We start from the raw sequence: 24,004 nt of genomic DNA, 5'->3' as shown, positions 1-24,004 counted from the left end.
TGAATCATGAAAAGAAAAAAGAAAATACCAAAAAGAAAGCCTAAGAGACAGAGGATACAGTGAACAGGCATATCATCTGTGTGTTTAGAGTCCCAAAGAAGAGATAGAGTCAGGGACAGAATCACTATTTGAAGAGAGAATGGATAAAAATTTTCTAAATTTGTCAAGACATTAAGCTGCAGGTCGAAGAAGCTCTGTAAACCAAAGCAGAATGAATTTAAAAAATAATAATACCATCTTAAACGCATCATAGTAAAAGTACTTTGGATGACAAAAACTTGGGGTTGTAAATTCAAGCCCCAAGTTCGATGTAGAGATTACCAAGTAAATAAATAAACTTCTAAAACAAAACAAAACAAAATACGTCATACTTTGGTAAGAAATGGTGTTACAATTTAGAGTAACTTTCAAGAAAAGAGAGTTTTTTTAAGTATGTAACTTTCAAGGGGCACCTGGGTGGCTCAGCTGGTTAAGCATCTGACTTCGGCTCAGGTCATGATCTTGCAGTTCGTGAGTTCAAGTCCCACGTCAGTCTCTGTGCTGACAGCTCAGAGCCTGGAGCCTGCTTCAGATTGTCTGTCTCCCTCTCTCTCTGCCCCTCCCCCACTTTCTCTCTTCTTCTCAAAAATAAACATTAGGAAAAAAAAGTATATAACCTTCAAGTTTTAGAAAAAGTGGAACGATAGAAAAATAATCCAGAAGAATGCAAGAAGGGAGGAAAGGTACATATAACAGTAAGATAAATAGAATAAATTATCATGGTAAATGTTTCAGAAATTTTATTAAATGTAAATGGATAAAAGACAAATTATCAAGTAGGATTTTTTTAAATTTTGTTTGTTTTTTAACTTTATTTATTTTGAGAGAGAGGGCATGTGCTCGAGCAGGGGAGGGACAGAGAGAGAGGGAGAGAGAGAATCCCAGGAGAATCCCACTGAGGGGCTTGATCCCATGACCATGAAATCATGACCTGAGCTGAAATCACAAGTTGGACACTTAATTAACTGAGCCACACAGGCACCCCAGACTTTATGTTTTATAAGAGACAAGTTCACAGCATAAGGATACAGAAAGTTTATAAGTAAAAGGAGAAGAATAAATAATATCATGCAAGTACAAACCAAAGAAAAGTTGTTACAGATAGAGTAATATTACATGAAGTAGAATCTAAAAAATAAGATGTAACAATTTTAAATGTATATGCAATTAAATAATATGGCTTCATAATATATAAAATGAAAAATAACAGAAGTATAATGAGAAATAAAAATATTCACAATGGGTAGTAGGAGAATTTAACACATACCTCTCAGTAATTGATGGAATAAGCAGACAGACAAAATTAGGAAGATCGTAGAAAATTAGAACAATGTAATTAATGAACTTGACCGACATATAAAGAACACTGCGTCCAACAGGTGCTGAATACACCTTCTTTTCAAATACACATAACATTTACAAAAATTTACAGAGCGAAAAGCAAGTTTCAGACGTCAAAGGATTAAAATCGTAATGACTATGTTCTTTGACCACATGCAGTTAATATATAAATCAGTAACAAAAAGATAATCTAGAACACCCTTATAATATTGGGAGATTTAAGAATATACATGATAGGGGCTCCTGGCTGGCTCAGTTGATAGAACATGTGACTCTTGATCTCAGCATCATGAGTTCAAGCCTCATGTTGGGCCTAGAGCTTACTTTAAAAAAAAAAAAATGTATACGGGGCGCCTGGGTGGCTCAGTCAGTTAAGCGTCCAACTTTGGCTCAGGTCTTGATCTCATGGCTTCTGAGTTTGAGCCCCATGTTGGGCTCTGTGGTGACAGTGCGGAGCCTGGAACCTGCTTTGGATTCTGTGTCTCCCTCTCTCTCTCCCCCTCCCCTGCTTGTGCTCTGTCTCTCTCTGTCTCTCAAAAATAAATAAACATTGGGAAAAAAATTTTTTTAAGTATACACACACACACACACACACACACACACACACACACACTTGATAACCAATGAATCAAATAGCAGATGACGTTGAAAATTTGAAAGTATTTTGAGCTGAATGACTATGAAAAGTAGTACATATTAAAACTTGAGGACAGGCAGCACACCAGGCAGGCCTGAGTTTGGGGCTGGAGCCTAAACTTTGTGGCCATGTCAGCAGATGCTAACTGGTTGACAGCAGAAGAGAGGAAGTAAGTTATACTTGACCTTAAAGTAACAGGATGGTCAGAATTAAGTGAAAGAGATGCCATCTACAAAGAATTATTTAAAATTTTTATTTTTAAGTTTGTTTGTTTGTTTAAAGAGAGCATGTGTGAGGGGGAGGAGCAGAGAGAGGAAGACAGAGAATCCCAAGTAGGCTCCACACCTCTAACAGAGAGAGTCCCACACGGGGCTCAAATTCAAGAACCGTGGAATCATGACCTGAGCCAAAATCAAGAGTTGGACGCTTAACTGACTGAGCCACCCAGGTGCCCCTCCTTCAAAAATTTTAATCAGGCATTTGGCTTCATGTCCTGAGTTGCCCTTGAAGCAGAAAAGATGAATCATCACCCAGAATGGTTCAGTGTGTACAGCAAGGTCCGAGTGACTCTCCTCTGTCATGACTGTGGAGAACTGACCAAAAGATGTGAAAGTGGTCAAGCTTAATGACTAATCAGCTGCTTCGGTGTGAGTTCTTCCAAAATGCATATAAAATCTTGCATATGTCTTAGTTGCAATGTTTTGTAAGGCATCTTCCACGAACAAATTAAGTTGTAAATTTAGTTCATCTTATACTACATTTGTAGTATAAAATCAGTGCTTAAACTCAAAACCGATTTAAACTTGGGGGGGGGGAACAAAAATTGGGTGTATCTAAAGCCATGCTTAGAGGAAAATTTATAGCTTTAAATACATATTTGGAAAAGGAGAAAGGCAGAAAGTCAGCATCTATCTCAAAAAGTTGACAAAGGGTAGATAGCACTTTACACCTAAAGAAAATAGATGTCACGAAATAAAAAGAATATTGTTACAAAATAGGAAAAAAGATACAGAAAAGCAGTAATAACCAAATTGTGCTCTTAAAAGAGACTTAATAAAATTGATAAATCCCTGGTAAGACTTACCAAGTAAACAAAATGGAGACATCGGACCCTACAGACATTAAGAAAATAATGAGAATAGGGGTGCCTGGATGGCTCAGTGAGTTAGGCATCTGACTTCGGCTCAGGTCATGATCTCCCAGTTCATAGGTTTGAGCTCCTTGTCAGGGTCTGCGCTGACAGCTCAGGGCCTAGAGCCTGTTTTAGATTCTGTGTCTCCCTCTCTCTCTGTGCCATCCCCCCATCAAAAATAAACATTTAAAAAAAAATAATGAGAATAAATTTATACCAGTGAATTTTAAAACTTAGATGAAATGGACAGATTCCTGAAAAACGTAACTTACCCAAACTGACACCATATAGAAAATCTTAATAATTACAGTCCTACCAAGAAACAGGATCTATAATTTAAAAAAAATTTTATGAAGAAAATTCCAGGTGAAGATAACTTCACCAACAGATTTACCAAACATTTAAGAAAGAAACAACACCAATCTTAAACAAATTCTTCCTGAAAATAAAAAGAAGAAATGCTCCCCTATAATTTAGTGAGGTTAGTATAACTATGATCCTAAAATGTGAAAGGAAATTAATCCTAAACAAAACATCATCAAATTGAAACTAGCAATATACATAAAAGAATTCTGCCTCCCAACCAAGTTGGAAGATTTAACATTAAAAATTTAATCAGTATTACTAATGTAAAATCTTAATACTAGTGGAAATTGCGAGAGGGGTGTATGTGAACTCCATAGAGTCTTCACTACTTTGCTGAATGTCTAAAACTATTCTAAAATAAAAATTTTATTTAAAAAATCAGTATAATTCACTGCATTAAAAACCATCGATGTAGGGATAGCTTTAGGTAAGATTCATCCTTCTTTTGCAATAGATCCATTAATCTAGGCTTGGAGAGGAATTCTTTAACATATTTATAAAAGCCTATTGCAAACATCATATGGCAAGATGTTGAAAGTTCTCCTTAGTGATTGGGAACAGGTAAGGATGTCAGTTATTAATACCTCCATATAATACCGCATTAGAAGTTATACCCAGTAGGGGCGCCTGGGTGGCTCAGTCGGTTGAGCGTCCGACTTCAGCTCAGGTCATGATCTCGCGGTCCGCGAGTTCAAGCCCCGCGTCAGGCTCTGTGCGGACAGCTCAGAGCCTGGAGCCTGTTTCGGATTCTGTGTCTCCCTCTCTCTCTGACCCTCCCCCATTCATGCCCTGTCTCTCTCTGTCTCAAAAATAAATAAATGTTTAAAAAAAAAAAAAAGAAGTTATACCCAGTATAATAAGGCAAGAAAAAGCATCATAGGGTATAAAGATTAGAAAGAGAGAAACAAAGCTATCATTATTTATAGGTGATTTGACTGTGTGTAGAGAAAATTCAAAGGAATTTATAGATTGTTAAAATCAACAAGGGCATGTAGCTGCTGGATACAAAGTTAATAAGCAAAAATCATTTGTGTTTCTATTACCAGCAATAAGCAAAATGAAATTTTAAAGGTGCCATTTACAGTATTCTCCCTAACAATAAATCTGACCAGTGGTGTGTGATACCTCTAAGCAACAAACTATAAAACATTATTAGAGAAATTAAAGGAGATCTAAATAAATGGAAAGAAATAAAATGTACATTGAGTTTTGGAAAACTCAATATTGTAAAGATATGTTATTCCCAAATTGATCTGTGGATTCAGTACAAAGTCAACTATTAACAGACCATTTGACTGTAAAATTTATATGGAAATACTGAGGATAGATTCTAAAATTTGTATGAAAATGCTGAGGATAGGTTCTAAAATTAGTGTGGAAATAGTTTAAGTCTTGAAGAAGATCAAGGTTTACTGCAAAGCTAGAGCATTTAGGATTATTAGTGCAAGGACAGATGAGCACTGAAACAGAGTAGAGAATCCAGAAACATCACAGCATTTGTGGACACTTGATTTACACCAGAGGTGGTCCTGCAGAGTAGTGGGGAAATGATGGTATTTTTAATAAGTGTTTTGGGGATATCTGAGAAAAAAATTAAACCTGACTCATATCATATTTCAAACACAAAATAAATTCCAGACGGGTTAATACATTCATATATGAGGGGCACCTGGGTGGCTCAGTCGGTTGAGCATCCGACTTCAGTGCAGGTCATGATCTCGCAGTCTGTGAGTTCGAGCCCCGCATCGGGCTCTGTGCTGACAGCTCAGAGCCTGGAGCCTGTTTCAGATTCTGTGTCTCCCTCTCTCTCTACCTCTCCCCCACTCATGCTCTGTCTCTCTGTCAAAAATAAATGAACATAAAAAGTTTTTTTTTAATAATTCATATATGAAAGGCAAAAAAATAAAGCCTCTAGTATTTATAATACAAAAATAAAGCCTCTAGTATTTATAATACAATATTTATAATCTTCATGACCTTGCGGGAAGAGGACAATTTCTTAAATACAGGTCACAGAAAACATTTACCATATGGAAACTATTGATAAGTTGGACTACATTAAAAGTAAGAATTTATATTTATCAAAAGACCCTTTTAAGAGTGTGAAAAGTCAAGGTACAGAGTGGGAGAGGGTATTTGCAACACAATCAACAAAGAGTTCACTTGAAGAATATATGAAGAACTCCAGGTCAGTTAGACGAGACTTGAATAAGTACGTCACAAAAGAGAATATCAAAATGGTCTGTGAAGATATAAAAAGATATCCATCCACATCAGTGATTGTGAAAATGCAGATTAAAACCACACTGGCTGATTCTATACACCCACCAGATTGGCTAAAATTAAAGATGAATTAAAGATGACACCAAGTGCTGGCCTGGACGTGTAGCAGCGGGAATGCTCATACACTGAAATCTAACTTCGTACGTCCACTTTGGTAGATAATATCTAACTTATCCAAAGTTGAACATATACATACCCTGTAACTGATCGTTCTAATTCTAGGAATGTACTTAACAGAAATAGTAAAGAGAAACGCATAGGAATATTCATAGCAGTTGAATTCACAATAGCCAAAAATTGGAATTAGACCAAATAACCACTGATGGTAAAAAGGAAAATTGTGGCATATTCATATGGTGGAATTGTATACAATAATGACCGTGAACTACAATGGGCAAAACATGGATCAGTCTTACAAACATAATGTTGAGCAAAAGAAGCCAGACACAGAAATACATATTTGATTGTTCTAAATACAGAAAGTTAAAACACAATGAAAACCATAGTGTTTGTGGATACCCACACGCTTACATGGTAAAACTATAAAGAACAGCAAGAAAGTGATTTCAATAAAGGTCAAGAGAGTGATTTTCTTTGGGAAGAGAGAGACATTTTACATTTGTTTTGTGCACTTTTCTGTATGTTTATCATACCTCACAATAAAAAAGTGATAAACCTAGAAAAATGTGGAGATTTTTATAGGAACTTCTAGAAGCTGGGAAACATGAATAATTTGTGTTCCTCACTTAGCTAATTCAAGAAAGCTAAAGTAATGTGGAATGCTGAATTATAGGACAGAATCCTCAAAAAGCAAAGGAATTGGTAGTACCAATTTCTAGAATTGGGGACTGGGTTAGGGGGAGTAAGGGGATGGGCACTGAGCTAAAAAAAAAAAAAAAAAAAGACTAGGTGGAAGCTGTTTCAAAGGCAGTTAAAATCCTAATTGCCACTGGGCAGTTGCCTCTCCTCCAGGTCTGGAGGCAAATCTCTAAAAAAAAGTGTAACCAAAGAATTTCTGGGTTAGGAATACAGTTGAGGGCATCATTACCTGGCCCCAAACCAGTGAATTAAGCAGCCATGTGCATCCTCAATACTGATAAAGAGAATTCCCTAACAAAAGTTCACCCTGATCACAACCTGTAAAGCTCCAAGTCTGCAGTCTACCTGGCAACTCTGAGAGCCTTTTAGGCCCTCATTCCTAATCAGGAGCCGACACCAAGGATTACCATCCACCTCAGGAAAGTCTTGGAGTCAGTCAAACAACAATACAAACAGCAAAAAACAATGTGAATGAACTTGAGATTCTCAAGAAAATATAAAACTTAAAAAAGGAAAACCTATAATATCTCCAAAAAGGTATAGGAAGATAGTGAATCCATTAAACAAAAACATATTGCTCTTATTACGAGATTTGTAGGCTGTTCATTCTGTCCTTTGTTTTTTGTTCCTTGTTTTCAGCATCGTTTTGTTTCTTAAGTAGTATCTTTTTCTTTGTCTAATTTTATTTTCATGATTTGTGGGGATGGGATATGTTAGATAAAAACAGATGTGAAATTATGTAAAACTATAAACTTTAAGAAATGGAAAACTGCTGACAAGAAATTTGTAATTTAATGTTCTATCATGATACCAAGGATGTCTCTTCTGAGCTGATAAAGATAGTAGCCTGCTTCTCTCATTGCATTTCACTTTGATTTTTTTTCTCTCTTCCATGTAAACTTAAATTTCTCTTCTCATATTTCTATCTTCATCTCCTTGTTTCTTGGTGTCTCTTCTCCCTGAAGATCACTACATTTCAAGCTATCGGAAAGGTATCCGACTAAAATGTGCTACTCGCTGTCTGTCACACACAGTCTATTAATTTTATTGGATCTTTTTAGTTGCAGTTGAGTAATTTCAGACAGGCTCTCCATCCTCCCTTTCTGTTTTAATGTGAGTGTTTTCTCTGGACCTGCCATATAATTCTGCAGGATATTGAGAGCTGGAGGGGTGAGGAAGGAGAGACCATGTTTCTCTTTCTGACTTTTGAATGTGGTCACCTGGTGCATGCCTGGACCTTGGCTTCTCATACGTGAGCTGTTTCCTGAATCATAGATGGGAAAAGGCCATAAAATGTTGTGGTAACTTTTTTTGATGTTGCTTTATAAAGACCTTACCCATCATCATGATTTGTACCACACAGTTGTCTATGGTAGGCAGTAACTCACCAGTCTGTGAGTAAGTGAGGATTATAGAATGAAAGTAGCCCTCACTAAGTTCAGGAGAGCTAGCTGTATATATGCAGAAGATAACTGCTTGAATCATCACTTGCCATTTGGCAGGCCAAACCCTGCATCCTAAGGTGGCCCACAGCATTTGCAAAAGAGGTCTTTGCTGTAGCAACTGTCTTTGTTTATGTGTATATTTCATTCTTTGCTGTGTTCTACATTTCAGAACCACAAATGAGTTCCTACCTTTCATAGATCCATCCAGTCTGTCTTTGTTGTGACCCCTCCATTTTTACTTCCATCTTTTTCCCCCCCTTCTTCTGGGTTGTTTTCTCTCTTGCTCCTTAGAACTTCCTGGGATTTTTGTTTGTTTAAACAAACTTAGGCCTTGATTTCTTTTTTTAAAACAATAATTTCTTTAAGTTAGAAAGATACTTCATCCTGCATATTTTAAAACTAACCTTGTTAACACATTCTTTTAACTCACTTATTCTTTGTATTCTTTAAGGAGGCACTACAGTTCGAAAGGAGATCATCAAGAATAAAATCAGAGCCATTGGGAAGATGGCACGGGTCTTTTCAATTCTGCGGTGAGGATAAATCTGTCATTACAGTATGGGATAAAAGTATTTTGAGAGACAATTAGAAGTTGATTTTAGAACAGTTTTTTTTAGAATTAAAGTGTAGTATAATTGGATAGGTCTTCAAAGCGGAGTGCAGATTGAATCTGACCTATCTATTAAAGTGACTAGAAATGTTTTGGCAAACATTCATTTGGTACAAGCTTAGGTATAGTGAATGGAGTGATTTAGTGTGAATTCTTGGATCCAGATTGCCTGTTCACATCCTGGCTCTACCTCTTCTTAGCTGAATGGTTTGGAGCCCAGTTTGCTTGTCTGTAATAGAGTGACAATAACAAGACCTGCCTTATACGGTTATTAGGAGGATTAAATGGTATGATATATGGGAAACATTAGAACAGCGGCTGCCTATTAAGTACCTCTAATTGAGAAGCAAGAACTGGCTGGGGGTTTAAAATTGGAACATTTTCATAAAACATCTGTTTCTTTGGGTCAGGGAAGGGGTAGGAAGAAGGAGAACCTGTCCTCCATCTCTGTGCATCCTTTCTTAACTTCCTTCTAGTATCTTTGAACTGCTGAGTGGTGGACACCCTGGCGTTAATGCAGGACTTTCACCTTCCTTTGCAGGGAAGAGAGTGAGAGTGTGCTGACTCTCAAGGGCCTGACGCCTACAGGGACACTCCCTCTAGGTGTCCTCTCAGGAGGAAAGCAGACTATTGAGACAGGTGAGTCTGAGAAATACTGCTTTCATGGAATATGTGCTCCCATTACCCCGCAGTCAACATAAAATCTAAAATTAGGGCTTCTTTGAAGAAATGATACTGGAGCAATTGGACATCCATCTGGGGGAAAAGTGAATCTTGACTCTTCTCTTTACATATGAAAATTAATTCAAAATGAATTATAACTTAAATATAAAATATAAAAACAATAAAACTCCCGGAAGAAAGGATGGAGAGTATTGGGGTAGATAAAAAGTCCTTATATAGGACACAAAAAGTGCTAACCTTAAAAGAAAAAAAATCAACTAAATTCCATAAAACTAAGAATTTCTAAAAAAAAAAAACTTAAGGATTTCTATTTACAAAAATATATGATTAAGAAAGGGAAAAGGCAAGCCATTAACTGAGAAAAGATTTTTTGCAATATGTATGTCTGACAAAGGGCTTGAATTCAGAATATAAAGAACTACAAACTCAATAAGAAAAACACAACTAATGTTTTCTTTTGTAATTTTTTTTAATTTAAAAAAAAAATTTTTTTTTTAACGTTTATTTATTTTTGAGACACAGAGAGAGCATGAACAGGGGAGGGTCAAAGAGAGGGAGACACAGAATCTGAGACAGGCTCCAGGCTCTGAGCTGTCAGCACAGAGCCCGACGCAGGGCTCGAACTCACGGACCGCGAGATCATGACCTGAGCCGAAGTCGGCCGCTTAACCGACTGACCCACCTAGGCGCCCCTGTAATTTTTTTTAATGTTTATTTTTGAGAGAGAACAAGAGAGGCAGAGTGCAAGTGGGTGAGGGGCAGAGAGAGAGGGAAACACAGAATTCAAAGCAGGCTCCAGGCTTGAGCACAGAGCTTGACGTGGGGCTTGAACTCACAAACCGTGAGATCATGACCTGAGCCGAAGTCAGACGCTTAACCGACTGAGCCACCCAGGCGCCCCACACAACTAATGTTTTTAATGTCAAAAGATATTAACAGGCACTTCACAAAAGAGGGTATCAAAATGGCCAATGAGCATATGAAAAGATGCTTAATAAAGTTATCTGGGAAATAGATATTAAAATCACAGTGAGATGCCACTACATATTCACCAGAATGGCTAAAATTAAAAGTCTAATAACACCAAGTGTTGGTGAATTTATGGACAAGAGAACTAGATACATTGTTGGTGTACTTGGAAATTGGTTCAGCCACTTTGGAAAACTGTTGGGCAGTAAAGCAAAAACATATGTCTTACCCTGCAACCCAGCAATAAGACCTGGTATATATTGAAGAGAATCAGTGCGTATGTCCTCCAAAGGATAGGCATAAGAATGTTCACTGTGGCTTTATTCATAATAGCCCCAAACGGGAAACAACCCAAATGTTCAGCAATAGTAGAATAGATAAATGTGTTCTATTTATACAATGGAATACTACACAGCAGTGAAAAATCACATTACGAATACATGCAAAAACAGGGTTGAACCTCACAGACATTATGGTAAACTCAAAAAGCTAGGCACAAAATGGCACAGACAGTCTGGTTTACAGAATGTTCAAGAATAGGCAAACTAGCCAAATGGTAATAGAAGTCGGAATAGAATGGCACTTCCTCTGGTGGGAGACTAATTGACCCTGAAGGAGCAGAAGGGACTTCTGGAGTAGTGGGGGTGTTCTGTATCACTCTCTGGGTAGTAGTTACACAAGTGTATTCATACATAAAAACGTATAGAGCTGTGCACTTCAGATTCGTGCACATGATATGCCTCACCTAATGTATATTTTATACCTTAATTTTGGGTTAGAATGTCTCAGAGAGGGAGTTTGCCTCTGCCTACAAGCCATGTTCTACTCCAATGCCATGTCACCTATCCAAACAGAGTGTCTGTTCTAAAAAGTGTGTGGGTGCTGGCTTGTAAGGAGAGGGCTTTATGGATCCCTGGAATGAAAAGATCAATATTTGTCAGAATAGACATAGATCTGGTCAAGCAAGACAATTAATTCTAGGCACAAAAACTGGAGTCGAAGCATTAGCAACTTAGAGTTTCACTGCTTTTTGCCCCCTTATTTTATTGAATTGTTTCTATTTAAGTTTTTTTTTTTTTTTCTTGTCATCCCATTACTTACAGGAATCCTTTCCATTTTGTGGACAGTCCACTGATGTTGATTACTAGGAACAAGCCCCCTTTTCCCCTTTCTTTTTATAGGATTGATTTTCTCCTTCTCTTTCAAATTAAATAATGGAATGTTAGAGTTCAGCTATTTAGAAGGAGGAAATAAACATTTTCTCCTTGGAAGTATATAACTAATTTTCTTAATTTGTTTAGTTTCATAAAAAGGATCAGTAAACTATTTTAGATTGAATTTTTTCTCTCAAATAAATGTGCAGTTTCTTGTGAGGCAATACTTCCCACTGTTACTTTGGTAATTAGTCATGTGAGCTACTCTGAGAGCAGTTTTGGTAGGTTGGAATTAGTTGGAAACACCATGGGTGAAGAAGAAGGGAGTGTCTTCTACAGCCTTTCTTGAAAAGTTTTGGAAACTTGCTGATCCACAAAGTTGTTGTTTTAATCTGGACCTTGAAAGAGCCAATCAGAGATGAATAATGAAGAGAATTTTATAGATGTGTTGTTTGGAGATTTGTTTATAATCTTTGATCTGCCTTCTGTTCTCAGTCCCAAGTATATTGTTTTCTTCATTCCTAATTGGAATATTAGTGTTTTAATCACATAAGGTTTTTCATTGATAGACATCTTCAGGAATGTGTAAGAACAGAACTGAAGGTGGAGCCAGCTTTTTAGACCTCCTTATCTCTCTCACTGATTGACAGGAACTGAGCTTATTTTGTCATTTTCCCATCAGAGTCTCAGTTCTGTAGATTCATTGGCAAACTGGAACATTAGCTAAAAAAGACCTTTTATTGTTCTTGTAACTTTTTTAAAAATTATTTACGTGATTTAATTTTATTTTTTAATATAATTTATTGTCAAGTTGGCTAACATGCAGTGTGTACAGTGTGCTCCTGGTTTTAAGGGTAGATTCCCATGATTCATCACTTGCATCCAACACTCAGTGCTCATCCCAACAAGTGCCCTCCTCAGTGCCCATCACCCATTCTCCGCTCTCCTCTACCCTATTGTTCCTGTAACTTTACTTGGAGACCTTTCAACCAACAATATCCCATATGGCCTTATAGCATGCATTCACTTACATCTTACCTTGTTCCACAAGGGAATTGAGTAAGTTACAGTACTCACATAATACAGGGAAGTAAAGTAAAGTAAAGAAGCTGGGAATTTGGAGCACAAAGGAAAACAAAACAAAACAAGCCAATAGCCACAACTTTTACTACAAGCTTCCTAATACCAAAATAAAGAGGAGTGCCAAGAACTGAACAGATTCACAAAGACCATAAAATAAAAAAATAGATTAGGTATAAATTGGACTGCATCAGAATTAACATTTGGGCTGCAAACTGAGCCATCATGAAGAAAGTAAAAAGACAAGCCATAGAATGAGTGACAATATTAACAATCATGCATTTGATAAGGGACTGGTATCTAAAGAATTTAAAGAACTCTTATAATTGAATAATAAAAAGACAACTCAGGCAACAACAGATGTTGGCGAGGATTCAGAGAAAGAGGATCTCTTTGGCATTGTTGGTGGGAATGCAAGCTGGTGCAGCCATTCTGGAAAACAGTATGGAAGTTCCTCAAAAAACTAAAAATAGAACTACCCTATGACCCAACAATTCACTACTAGGTATTTATCCAAGGGATACAGGCGTGCTGTTTCAAAGGGACACATGCACCCCCATGTTTATAGCAGCACTATCAACAATAGCCAAAGTATAGAAAAAGCCCAAATGTCCATCGATGGATGAATGGATAAAGAAGATGTGGTATATATATACAATGGAGTATTACTCGGCAATCAAAAAGAAAGAAATCTTGCCATTTGCAACCACGTGGATGGAACTGGAGGGTATTATGCTAAGCAAAATTAGTCAGAGAAAGACAAATATCATATGACTTCATTCATATGAGGACTTTAAGAGACGAAACAGATGAACATAAGGGAAGGGAAACAAAAATAATATAAAAACAGGGAGGGGGACAAAACAGAAGAGACTCATAAATATGGAGAACAAACAGAGGATTACTGGGGGGGTTGTGGGCGGGGGGTGGGCTAAATGGGTAAGGGGCATTAAGGAATCTACTCCTGAAATCGTTGCACTATATGCTAACTAATTTGGATGTAAATTTAAAACAATAAAATTTAAAAAAAGAGAGGATTAACTCTAAAAAAAAAAAAAGACAATTGAAAAATGGGTAAAAAAGTTGAGTAGACATTTTTCCAAAGACATACAAATGGCCAATAAGCATGTGAAAAGTTGTTCAACATCATTAGACATTAAGGAAATACAAATCAAAACCACAATTAGATGCCACTACACCCAGTAGAATAATAACAAGTGTTGGTGAGGATGTAGACAAATTGGGACCCTCATACGCTGCTGGTGGAAATGTGAAATGATGTGGTACTTTGGAAACCAATCTGGGAGTTCTTTGGATGATTAAACATACAGTTGACCTTATGAGCAGCCGTTTCACTTGTAGTTGAATACCTCAGAGAAATGAAAACGTATTCACACAAAGACTTGTACACAAATGTTCATAGCAGCATTTTTTTTTTAATTTTAAAATGTTTTATTTATTTTTGGGAGAGAGTACAAAGGGGGAAAGGCAGAGAGAGGGGGAACACAGAATCCAAAGCAGGCTCCGCACTGACAGCAGTGAGCCCTATGTGGGGCTTGAACTCATGAACCATGAGATCGTGACCTGAGCCAAAGTCAGATGCTCAACTGACTGAGCCACCCAGGTGCCCCAAAGCAGCATTTTTCATTAGAGCCAATAAGTGGAAACAGCCCAGATGCCCATCACCTGATGAGGTGGATACTCACAGAATAGAATACTATTCAGTCATAAAAAGGAATGAAATACTGATGCAGGTTTCAACATAAATAAACCTTAAAAATATTAGACTGAATGAAAGAAGCCAGTCACTAAAGTCACATATTGTGTGATTCCATTTATATGAAATGTCCAGAACAGGCAAATCTGTAGAGGCAGAAAGTAGATTCTTGGTTGACTCTAGGATCAGGGGAAGGGAGGCGGGAGGTAAATAGGTTTCTTTTTGGGGTGATGAAAATGTTCTGACCACAGACTGTCCTGTTGGTTGTACAGCTCTATATCAAATTGCACACTTTAAGCAAGTGAATTTTATGGTGTATGAATTATATTTCAGTAGAGAAAGGTATTTCAACAAAGAAATAAAATTTCAATAAATATAATAAAATAAGAAAAATATATATAAATATGAATAAATAAAATAAACCAGTTTCTCAGTTTTATGGGACTATTTCTTATAATGTCCTTTAATGCAGGCTGGTATCTAAATACCCAATGCAAAAAGCAGTTCTAGGAGGACCCAAAACAGTGCAATACTAGTACATATTTTACCACATAGCTTTTAAACTCCAATTAGAACAACAATCTGTATACAGTTTCAGGCTGCACTTTGTTCGTCAGCTTTGTAATAGCACCAGTGATATACTGTTTGAAGGCACTATCGTTTTCTTGTGAAAGTTTATTCTATTTGAGGAGATTAGGGAGGGTGTGACATTGCTTTACCACAGGCCTACAAATGGCTGACATATTTAAGCACTTGATAAATTGATTCCAAGTTTCCATTTCTCACATTGTGATAGGAAGTTAACTGTCAGTTCTTCCAGTTTCTCCTCTCTTATTGACACATAAAACTTCAGGACAGCAAACTGTTACTGTTCATTATTCTTTCCTGACTTCTTTTTAAAAATTGGTACTGGAGGAACTGAGAGGGTTCTTCTAGTAGGATCTTTCTTGCTACAACCTGTGACCTTTTCATATATTCGAGTTTTTACTGTTTTAAAAAGATGATACTAGGAAACTTACCTGTTGGCACTAATCTTTAAATTGCCTCCTTTTCCATCACCGAAGGAGAAGGCCTTAATAATTGGCCTGCCCTCCTGCACAGTAAATGGAAGCCGTATGGGTTGGAAATGTCAGCTTCTGCTGTATCTCTAATCCCAGATGGCAGGTGAATTTGTATCCAGGATTGAGTAGTTTTATGCCTTTGCCAGCTTAGTACTCCACTCCTGGGACAAGAAATAATCGCTCACTTATAACCCACGTACCGTTCCCTTCCAAATGCTAGTCTGTTATTCAAAGGCCATTCATTTTTTTATTAAGTAATTAAAAAGGACAGTTGGACCCCACATAAATTGCTTAAGAGCAGGAAGTAGTTTTAAATAACTGTTTTGAATAGGTCCCAGCAACAGCTCATTTAATACCATCTGAGCTGTTAGAAACTAAAGAACAGTTGTAATGTTAAATTATTTGATTCAAGCTATTTTGATACGTGAATGTCAAGACGTAAATTAGCAGTTGGCTATTTAAAATAAGGAAAGCAACATAACTCTTGGTTGTTTGTAGTCAGCTTGACTGACCCATTGTCTTAGCTATGGATGCCATTAGTTTAAAAGGTTCCATGCCACCTGAAATGTTAAAAATAATAGACCCTCTCCCCGCCTCACATTTCCCTGCAATTTAGTTTCTCGCAGCAATCCTCGCTTCTCTAGTTGACTTTTGTTATGAATGGGAATAGGCTGAGGTGGGAGCCTGGGATGTCTGTGCTGGCAGCAATGCTGTTGGTTTACTCACTCTTTTTCTGTCTTCATTTTTGCATGCCACTGCTCCTGCCTCTTACAGCCACAGTAGAAGCGGTAGAGGCCCGGGAAGGTATGGCCATATTCCTGTGTTAGATGTGATCATGTGTCTGTCTACTAGTTTTAAAGAGCTGTGTCAACATTTGAAATCTTCAATTATTGCATCGCCAGAACTGTAACAGTGAGAAAAGAATTAAGTATTTCTAGGCATGCTCATAAAGTGTTTCCTCTGTGTCCTGTATTGGTGTTAATTTAAATGACTTTCTCCACAGTTGAAGTCCTCTCTGGGCTCTATCAGTTTTTGTTTTTTATTTTTGTAAAATGTTTATTTTTGAGAGAGGTGGGAAGGGGCAGAGAAAGAGGAGAGAGAGAATTCCAAGTAAGCTCTGCACGGACAGCACAGAGCCTGATACAGGGCTCGATCTCATGAACCTTGAGATCACGACCTGAGCTGAAATCAAGAGTCAGACACTTAACCAACTGAGCTACCCAGGTGCCCTTGGGCTCCATCAATTTTAATGCGGTGGCTGAAGCTTAAGCAAGTGGTCATGAGGGATCAAGTGGTTTAATCCAGTAGCCCCTCCTTGTAGAAGTGGTTTCTATTTGATTACTAGAGACTCAAACAGGTCAGCTTCTTTTTCTAATGATTCTAAAGGACATCAAGAACAGAGTCAAAAGTAGACAGGGATTTAGTTTAATTCATTTCTGAGGTTGCACTAAGGCAGTCAGGCTAAATTATCTTTGTTTCTAAGAAAACAAGTTTCAAGTAACAAATCATCTATGAATCTGATGGTGAAAATCATTGGAATTGATAAACATGTGTTATAAATTTAATTGTTCTGTTAAGTAAGGTGATTGAAAATGGGAAGGCCTTCCCTTGGTGATACAAAAATTCAATTAGATCTCCAGAAGCTCTTTTTCAGATGGCTTTTAACTTACATTCAGCTCCTGGTCGTGCAAGACAAAAAGCTGTCCTTCTAAACAAAAAGATGAGCTCTTATTGGTACTTTTTTTGTGGCCAATATGGTATTTGTGCTAAAGTTAACTACTCTGTTTAACTTGTTCTGTTATTCTAGCATTGCCTTTTTTTCTGACACTCAGCATGTTTTAGGCCCATAAGAAACTCTCAAATGTGTTACGGTTGGGAACGAACCTCTTAGCCATTTGTCAGGCGTGCTTCTGCCATGATTAATTACATAGAGCTTCTGTGAAAAGTACTTCCACAGTGTCAGCTGCCCTCTGAGCCTTAAGGAAGCAGTAGCTTCAGACAAGTCTGATTCAGATCAAATATTGCCTATTTACCTTCACCAGACGTCTGCTCCAACCCTGTATGGTACTCTCTAGGAGGTTGCTGTGTGCTAGCATGCTTTAAGCTTGTTGCTTTGCTGTCTAACTGAGCTCCTCCCTTTCCTGTTTTCCTGTAGCCATCAGAGGGTTTTCGCTTCAGCACAGGATCCGGAGTTTTGAAGAAGCCCGAGGACTGGACCGAATTAACGAACGGATGCCACCCCGAAAAGACAGCCAGTACCCTGACGGGCCAGTGAGACTGCCGGCACAGCCCAGCGCTGCGCACAGGAGCGACAGGGGGAGAAGAGCCAACAATGACACAGAGCCCTGCTGTGGCACAGGTGGATCGAAAACTTAAGAACAAATTTTATTTATTTATTATTGGAAAACAAAACAAAAACAACTTCAACAACTTAAACCTGGAGGTGCATTCATATACACTTAGCATTTATGCTGTAAGAAAGGTGACCATTTTATAAATTGTTTTTAATTTATGTTTAATATATATAAAAAGTGCATCTGTTTTGTTTTTCCCTTTTCTTCCTAATTTTTAGGAACTGATCTGATTGTCTGATACATATGTGAAGTCTTGTGCTACACAGGGGACCTTCCCCTAATAAAAGGGCCTTGGAAACCTCCACACTGGGCTTCTGACTTGAACTAGCCAGCCTTTTCTCCCGTTCGTTTGGAAGGTGATAGCTTTCATTTCAGACTAATAATAGTTTTTCAAACATAAGAGGGTTTTTTCTTTTCCCTTTCTACAGGGTACTGTTGAAGAAGATGGCTTGGATTTCACTGGCTAAAACTACTCTTCTTATGGAAAACTTGATTATAGTCAAACTTCTCAGTGAATAACCCAAACCCAGTGATTTTGAGGGCCAAGGAGAATGTTTTCCGTATAACCTACTTTCTTCTGGACTCTCAATTCCTTTTAATATGTTCTAGTAAGACAAAATAAAAAGCAATGAGAGATTTTCTTAGAATTATTCAAAACCTGTTCTTCCAACCATGGGCATGGTTGGTTCAAACTTCCCTTAGAATTTTGGAGGTTTCTTATCCCAAATCCTTTTGCTTTCATTTTTGAAGCCCAGGTAATTTACCCAACTGCAAAGGAAGCTACATTTCTAAATATTTTATAAATGTCCTCCGTAGAACTTTCAAAAATAAGAGGTATTTGTGTCCTTCTGTGCGATTGTATCAGCTCTTGCGTCTGTTCTCCCCATTGTCCTTATATTCCTGTGTCAGCATTTTAAAAACCAACTGGGGTAAAGGAAACTGACTAGGGTAGAATGATCCCCTTATGAATTGGGAGTCTTGCTAAAGGACATTGGACAAGTGAGGATTTCCTATTTTCTGTATCGGTTACTAGGATGTTTCTCCACCTTACACACTCATTAGGTTGAACTGTATGTCAGTCTCCATCAACAAAAACAAGTGTTCAGATACAGTGTTTGAATAGTCTTTTCAACAACCAGTGAGTGAAAGAAATTTTGGTGATCCTTGGGCTCCCATTTTTGGTTTAGCCTGGTGACAGGTACCATGTTGTAATGCTCATTTGTCAGCTTTGCAGTGAATGTCTGTGTCTGGGCAATACTACACCAAAGTGCATATTTACACAGCTCTTAATATCATTTGGCATGTAGGAGTCCAGCATTGAAGCAAGCATCTCAGACAGTAGTATTTGATGTTGTAAGCTTAAAGGACACCAGAAACCTTTTTCAAAGAAAAACCCACAATTTCACTAGAAGAATGAGGATTTAGCCCATCTATCTATGTTTCCGTATACCTTTTGCTAATAACAGTTCCCAATTTATGAGAGAGAAAGCATGTTGGGGCTTGGGATCTGGTGGCATGGATTACTCTGTTAATAAAAAAAAGATAGGAAGGATATGGGGGAAGGAGATAAAAGACCTCTTACTAGGTTGTGAGTAAAACCTGTGAAAGAAGGGAGACAAAGTCTTGAATAGTTTCCTTTACCGATCGTCATTTCTTTATATTCAAAGAGGGAATTCATCATCTGCATAGCCTCGTACTCCTCCCTCCCCGAGTCCCACTCTAGAAGGGACACTGTTTTGGAAATCTCACCTAATAAGAAGGTCAGTCCACATGACAGTTGATGGATGGAATCCCTTACCCCTTTCTCCTTTTCTTCTAGCTGAGGCTATTGTTATACATATATAATCCACAGGTAGAAACCACTCTTAAGGGCTTCAGTCAGCAAGTAAGTAGTGAAATAGTTACTACAAATCGTTACAAGCAAAAGATACTGTACTAGTAAAAAGGATGATTATTCAGAAATGTCTTCATTATCTTCTCAAAAACAAGCTTTACAGTAAAGCAAGTTTCCTTGATAGAGGGTGGCAAAAGACCTGTACATACAGAGAACAAACTGAGGGTTGCCAGAGGGCACGGCGGGGGAGGGGGTGCAAAATGGGTGAGGGGGAGATACAGGCCTCCAGTTATAGAATGAGTAAATCATGAGAATAGAAGGCACAACATAAAGAATACCATCAGTGATACTATAATAACGATGTAACAGGACACATGGTAGCTACAGTTGTGGTAAACATAACATAATGTATCAACTTGACAAATCACTGAGTTGTACACCTGAGATGTAACGTGTATCGACTATACTTAAAAGAAAAAGAAAAAAAAAAAAGATGGGGCGGGGGGGGGGGGGGGGATGTATTTTACAGGTACCCTGGGAGCTGTTGAGGGATCAGCCAGAGGGGTAAGAAGTCATGATTCAAGAAAATCAGAGTGAATTGAAAATAAAGCAACAAGGAAGTTAGGTTTAAAAATTCAAATTTTGTTGAATTCTAAAGATAAAGGTATTTCTTATGTTTTGTAGAAAGCTGGGGTGTGTGTTTCAGCAGTTGAGAAAGTTGTGTGGTAAACGTGTCTCTGTGTAATACACAGCTTCTGAAAGTGAGACTGTCAGTCTATACTTTATATGTATTTACACCTGTGACTCAAGATGGTTTAGAAGGCATGTGCCTTGGGGAAGTATATATATATATATGGATATATATATTGTGGTAACAGGACTTGTTCTTCACTTTAGACTTCGTTGGAGGGTTTTAACATATTTTCGAATGTTTTCATCTAAACAGTAGCTCCCAAGATGGCTGGCTGCCTGTTCTGGGTTTGCCTAAGGCCATCATTTCAAACAAACATTTTCACTGCTGTCAGAGCTCTGCAGTATTCCCATTTTCAAAGCCTCTTCTATTATAGTAAATCATACCCCTGCGGGTTCTAAAGATACTAAAAATACTTTTCTCTTGTTCTCTTTTACTTTAAGGTCCTTAGGGACCTTATTTTCTTCAACTTCTTTTATCTGGGGAAAAAAAACAACACTTCTTACATCAGTTCCCTAGACATGTTGGAGGACTCTTTTATATACTTTACTGAAATATCATTTTAAAAATGACACTTCCCAAGGACCAGTTCTTCCATTTGTGTTTACATCTGCATCATAAGAAATTTCAAATCGATCAGGTGACCGTTTTTTTTTAAATAAAAATTTAAAAACTCATCTAACACAAGTTTAGAACATACATCCTTTTTAAATCTCTGTGTTCTGAATATTTAAGAGCAAACCCCCCCCCCCCCATAAGCCAAGGGGTGTGTGTGTTTAATGGAATACTAAAACAAACGCCGCCTCAGTTTCTTTTAAAACCTCAAGGCAAACACGTGGTTATGGATCTGACATTGCTGGTCTGCTGGCCTTTTGTGACTAGATATTGACCAGCAGAGTGAAAATTGCTTGTCACTCTCTGATGGGCTTGATCTGGCTTCTTGCCTAGAGATAGAAAATCAGGCCCTCCAGGAACATTGGTAAATTTTATCTACATTTATATTGCCTTTTCTGTTTCTACACAACAGTTGCGGTTCAATGAAACAAGTTCCTGTCAATAACAAAGAGTTGATTTCTTATCCTAATAACTTAGGTATGACTTCCTGATACTGTTCAAAATAGGAAAAGAAAAATCCTTTCATTTGTTTTGTCAACAGAATATTATTATTTAATATTATTAAGGAGCAAGGGTGGGAGTTTTTAGAATTAGGTAACTTTGGGGCCCTTTCAGCCTTGTCATTGTCTCACAGATCCTCTTCTGAGTAATTTTAAAACAAAGTTTGAGGCAGCTGCCCTTTGTAAGAACATTACAAACCATGCTTACATGACACACAGCTGGGCTTACTGCTCATGGTCATTACTCGCGGGTCTTCTCCAGCCTCTCTGAAGGAGCAAGGCTAAAATCACTTCCCTCCACCCTCCTTTGTTTTATGTACATATTGTAGCTGATCTCCAGAATTTTTGACCATGCTTTATCTATAAATATAAAATTGAAGTTCTTGAGAATTAACCGTTTAAGTTAAAATAATTAGGAAGAGCTTGCCCCAGGTTGACTAATTTATAGTTTTTCTTTGTATTACCAGTTTTTTTCCTCCAGTTTTTCTATTGAAAAGTATTCCTGAACCCATAAAGACTTGTTAAGATATCATTCTAGAATCCCCACTATTTATTATAGTTGTTATAGTAACAGTGGAACCCAAGTTTTTTTTTTTTTTTTTCAGAGCATTATTCAGTTTTTCTTATGTAGGCAGAAATGATTTCAGGGGAAAGGTGAACCCAAAGCCGCAGTTGTGGGCATGAGGCTCCAATTTCCTAAATCATTTGTGGTTATAATGATGGATAGATACCACCTTGTCTGGCACCTGGTCCACAGCTTTCCTGAAGTCTGCTATAAGAGGGAGTAAAGGGCAGCCTGGGGGCCCCCAACAAGAGCTGGAGGAGGGTCTGGATGACTTGGAGGGTAGTTCCGAAGCAGTGTTGCCACAGCCCCTCTTCGGCACTGCTGTGATCAAATGCTCATAGGAAAGCCTGAAGAGAGAGCAGATGTGTATGTAGGGGAAGAAAGCTGTGTAGTCGAAAAACAGGGTTGTTATTCTTGAGTTGTACAGAGAACTGCGTTAACAGTAAAGCTTTGTGCCATTGACAGGGTGTGAAAGAGGCTACCTGTGTTACTCTGAGACTTGTGACCTGCCCTGCCTATGTCTAGCCAGCCAGAGTGAATGGGGCCAGGGTTAGCTGCCTTCATCTATGCAGTCACAAAGGTAAAGGTGATACTGGAGAGGATATTCCCTCCTGGGAGGCCTTGGCCTCACGCCCCAGCAACCTCGGCCAGACTGGCTAAATAACACCTTTGTCTGAGACAGGGTTATGCATGTTCTCCTCTTCTACACCCTCATGACAAGTCAAGGTGGCTTAAGATCAAGAAGCAAGGACATGGATGTGGACTATCCCTCCGAGCAGCTCTAAAGTAGGGCCATGCACATTGCCTTCCTGTAAGTTCTTGCCCAGATTCCCCTCACTTCCTTGACGTAGCTATCTCCAAATAACTTGTTGTGTTTTGTTTTGCATGTTAAAGTGGAAGTGCATGTAATAAGGAGGCCTACCACAGATTTTGATTTACGGCAGTAAAGACACATTTTTTGGTCTGTCAGAGAACCTTTTTGAAGATGCCATCATGAGCACCTTTTCCTTTCTCAGTGCACTGTGACCAATATTGTTTTTTCCTAATAGAAATGTCAGCAGGCATTTTCTAAGAAAGGATCCTGGTTTCGCTTCCTGAGGTGGTCAGACATAAGAGTAGCTGGTGATGGTCATTTTTTTAAAGGCTCTTCTGAATGATAGATTATGTGCTTGTGCTGAGAGATTACTTGCTTTTTCTTGCTTTCAGTTATGTTTAAGAAAATGGTGAAAATGTTATTTATTGGCAGAAGTGAACAAGTCTTTTTTGTGATCAAGAAATTAATTTGTTCAAATTTTATTGTAAATTGGAAGTCATCTTTAAAAAAAAAAAAGCACTGTTAAAATTAAATGATAACTTTATTGGCTTCCTGTGTCTTTATTTCCTTTATTTCCTGTTAGAGGCACTTATATTTGGCTCTTATCCATTAAATAATTCCAGAAGTCAAGGGAAGGCCTGGTGTTTGATGTCTGGTCTGGTCTCTGATAAAGGAATCTCATCACAATAAAAAAAAGACCTCTTTCCTTCACCCTCTTCAGCCCTTCCTTTAGTTTTAGACAGGCTTTGGTGGCTGCAGGGTGCTCTCTCACTCAGAATCCACTGCCTTGCCCCAGCCTCCTTCCCAGCACTCTGCCCACCACTAACTCAAGTTCCAGCTCCTTCTGTTGCTTCTCTGGCAGAGGCCACTACTTTTAGAAAAGGAAGAAAGACATCCCAGAAAATGTGTAGTCTTTACAAAAGATATTAAAAATACTTTTTATTGTAGTAATTTAATAAGTCTGCATATGATCCTAATAATAACAGGCATGAGTTCCATCTTGGGAAAAGTCAAAGGAGCCAGAGAGGCGTTGAATGTGGAGCTGAACTAACAAGAAAAGGAAGTGTAAGACCAGCCTTTTGATTCCTTTGAAAGTAGAACTACCCTGAGGTGCTATGGACTCAGAAGGGAAAATAAATGGAGGATTGAGGGTAGGGCAAGCACCCAGGGCCCTTGCAGAGGAAAACGTATCTGAAGGAGTTTTATCAGTTCTGGCAGTAGAGGCAGAAAGTCTAAATCGAGGCCCTGCCAGGCCTAAGTAAGGCAGTTTTACCAAAAGTACGGCCACATCAAG

At 38.1% G+C, this 24,004-nt stretch overlaps 2 protein-coding genes across 7 annotated transcripts in view; both read left to right on the top strand.

The window, feature by feature from the left end:
- PPP3CC (protein phosphatase 3 catalytic subunit gamma) overlaps positions 1 to 23,259 on the top strand; it is a 102,900-nt gene extending 79,641 nt beyond the window's left edge. For 2 of the 6 annotated variants that reach the window (XM_053216428.1, XM_027077428.2), the window contains 5 exons: positions 7,583 to 7,609; positions 8,514 to 8,595; positions 9,214 to 9,311; positions 16,112 to 16,141; positions 17,493 to 17,995. In XM_053216428.1, the coding sequence (XP_053072403.1) occupies positions 7,583 to 7,609; positions 8,514 to 8,595; positions 9,214 to 9,311; positions 16,112 to 16,141; positions 17,493 to 17,713 (458 nt within the window). In that variant the 3' untranslated portion in view covers positions 17,714 to 17,995. Of the gene's footprint in view, positions 1 to 7,582; positions 7,610 to 8,513; positions 8,596 to 9,213; positions 9,312 to 16,111; positions 16,142 to 17,492; positions 17,996 to 18,119 lie in introns of those variants that run through there. The other 4 variants (XM_027077429.2, XM_027077431.2, XM_027077430.2 and 1 more) reach the window with 4 other exon arrangements.
- SORBS3 (sorbin and SH3 domain containing 3) overlaps positions 22,582 to 24,004 on the top strand; it is a 28,662-nt gene continuing 27,239 nt past the window's right edge. Inside the window, exon 1 of the mRNA XM_027077422.2 lies at positions 22,582 to 22,707. The gene's annotated coding sequence lies outside the window, so the exon portion shown is untranslated. The remainder of the gene's footprint in view (positions 22,708 to 24,004) is intronic.

This window comes from Acinonyx jubatus, chromosome B1, assembly GCF_027475565.1.
Source record: "Acinonyx jubatus isolate Ajub_Pintada_27869175 chromosome B1, VMU_Ajub_asm_v1.0, whole genome shotgun sequence".
Classification (NCBI taxonomy): domain Eukaryota; kingdom Metazoa; phylum Chordata; class Mammalia; order Carnivora; family Felidae; genus Acinonyx; species Acinonyx jubatus.
Note: the sequence above shows the minus strand (reverse complement) of the source record. Positions and strands in the feature narration are given on the sequence as shown.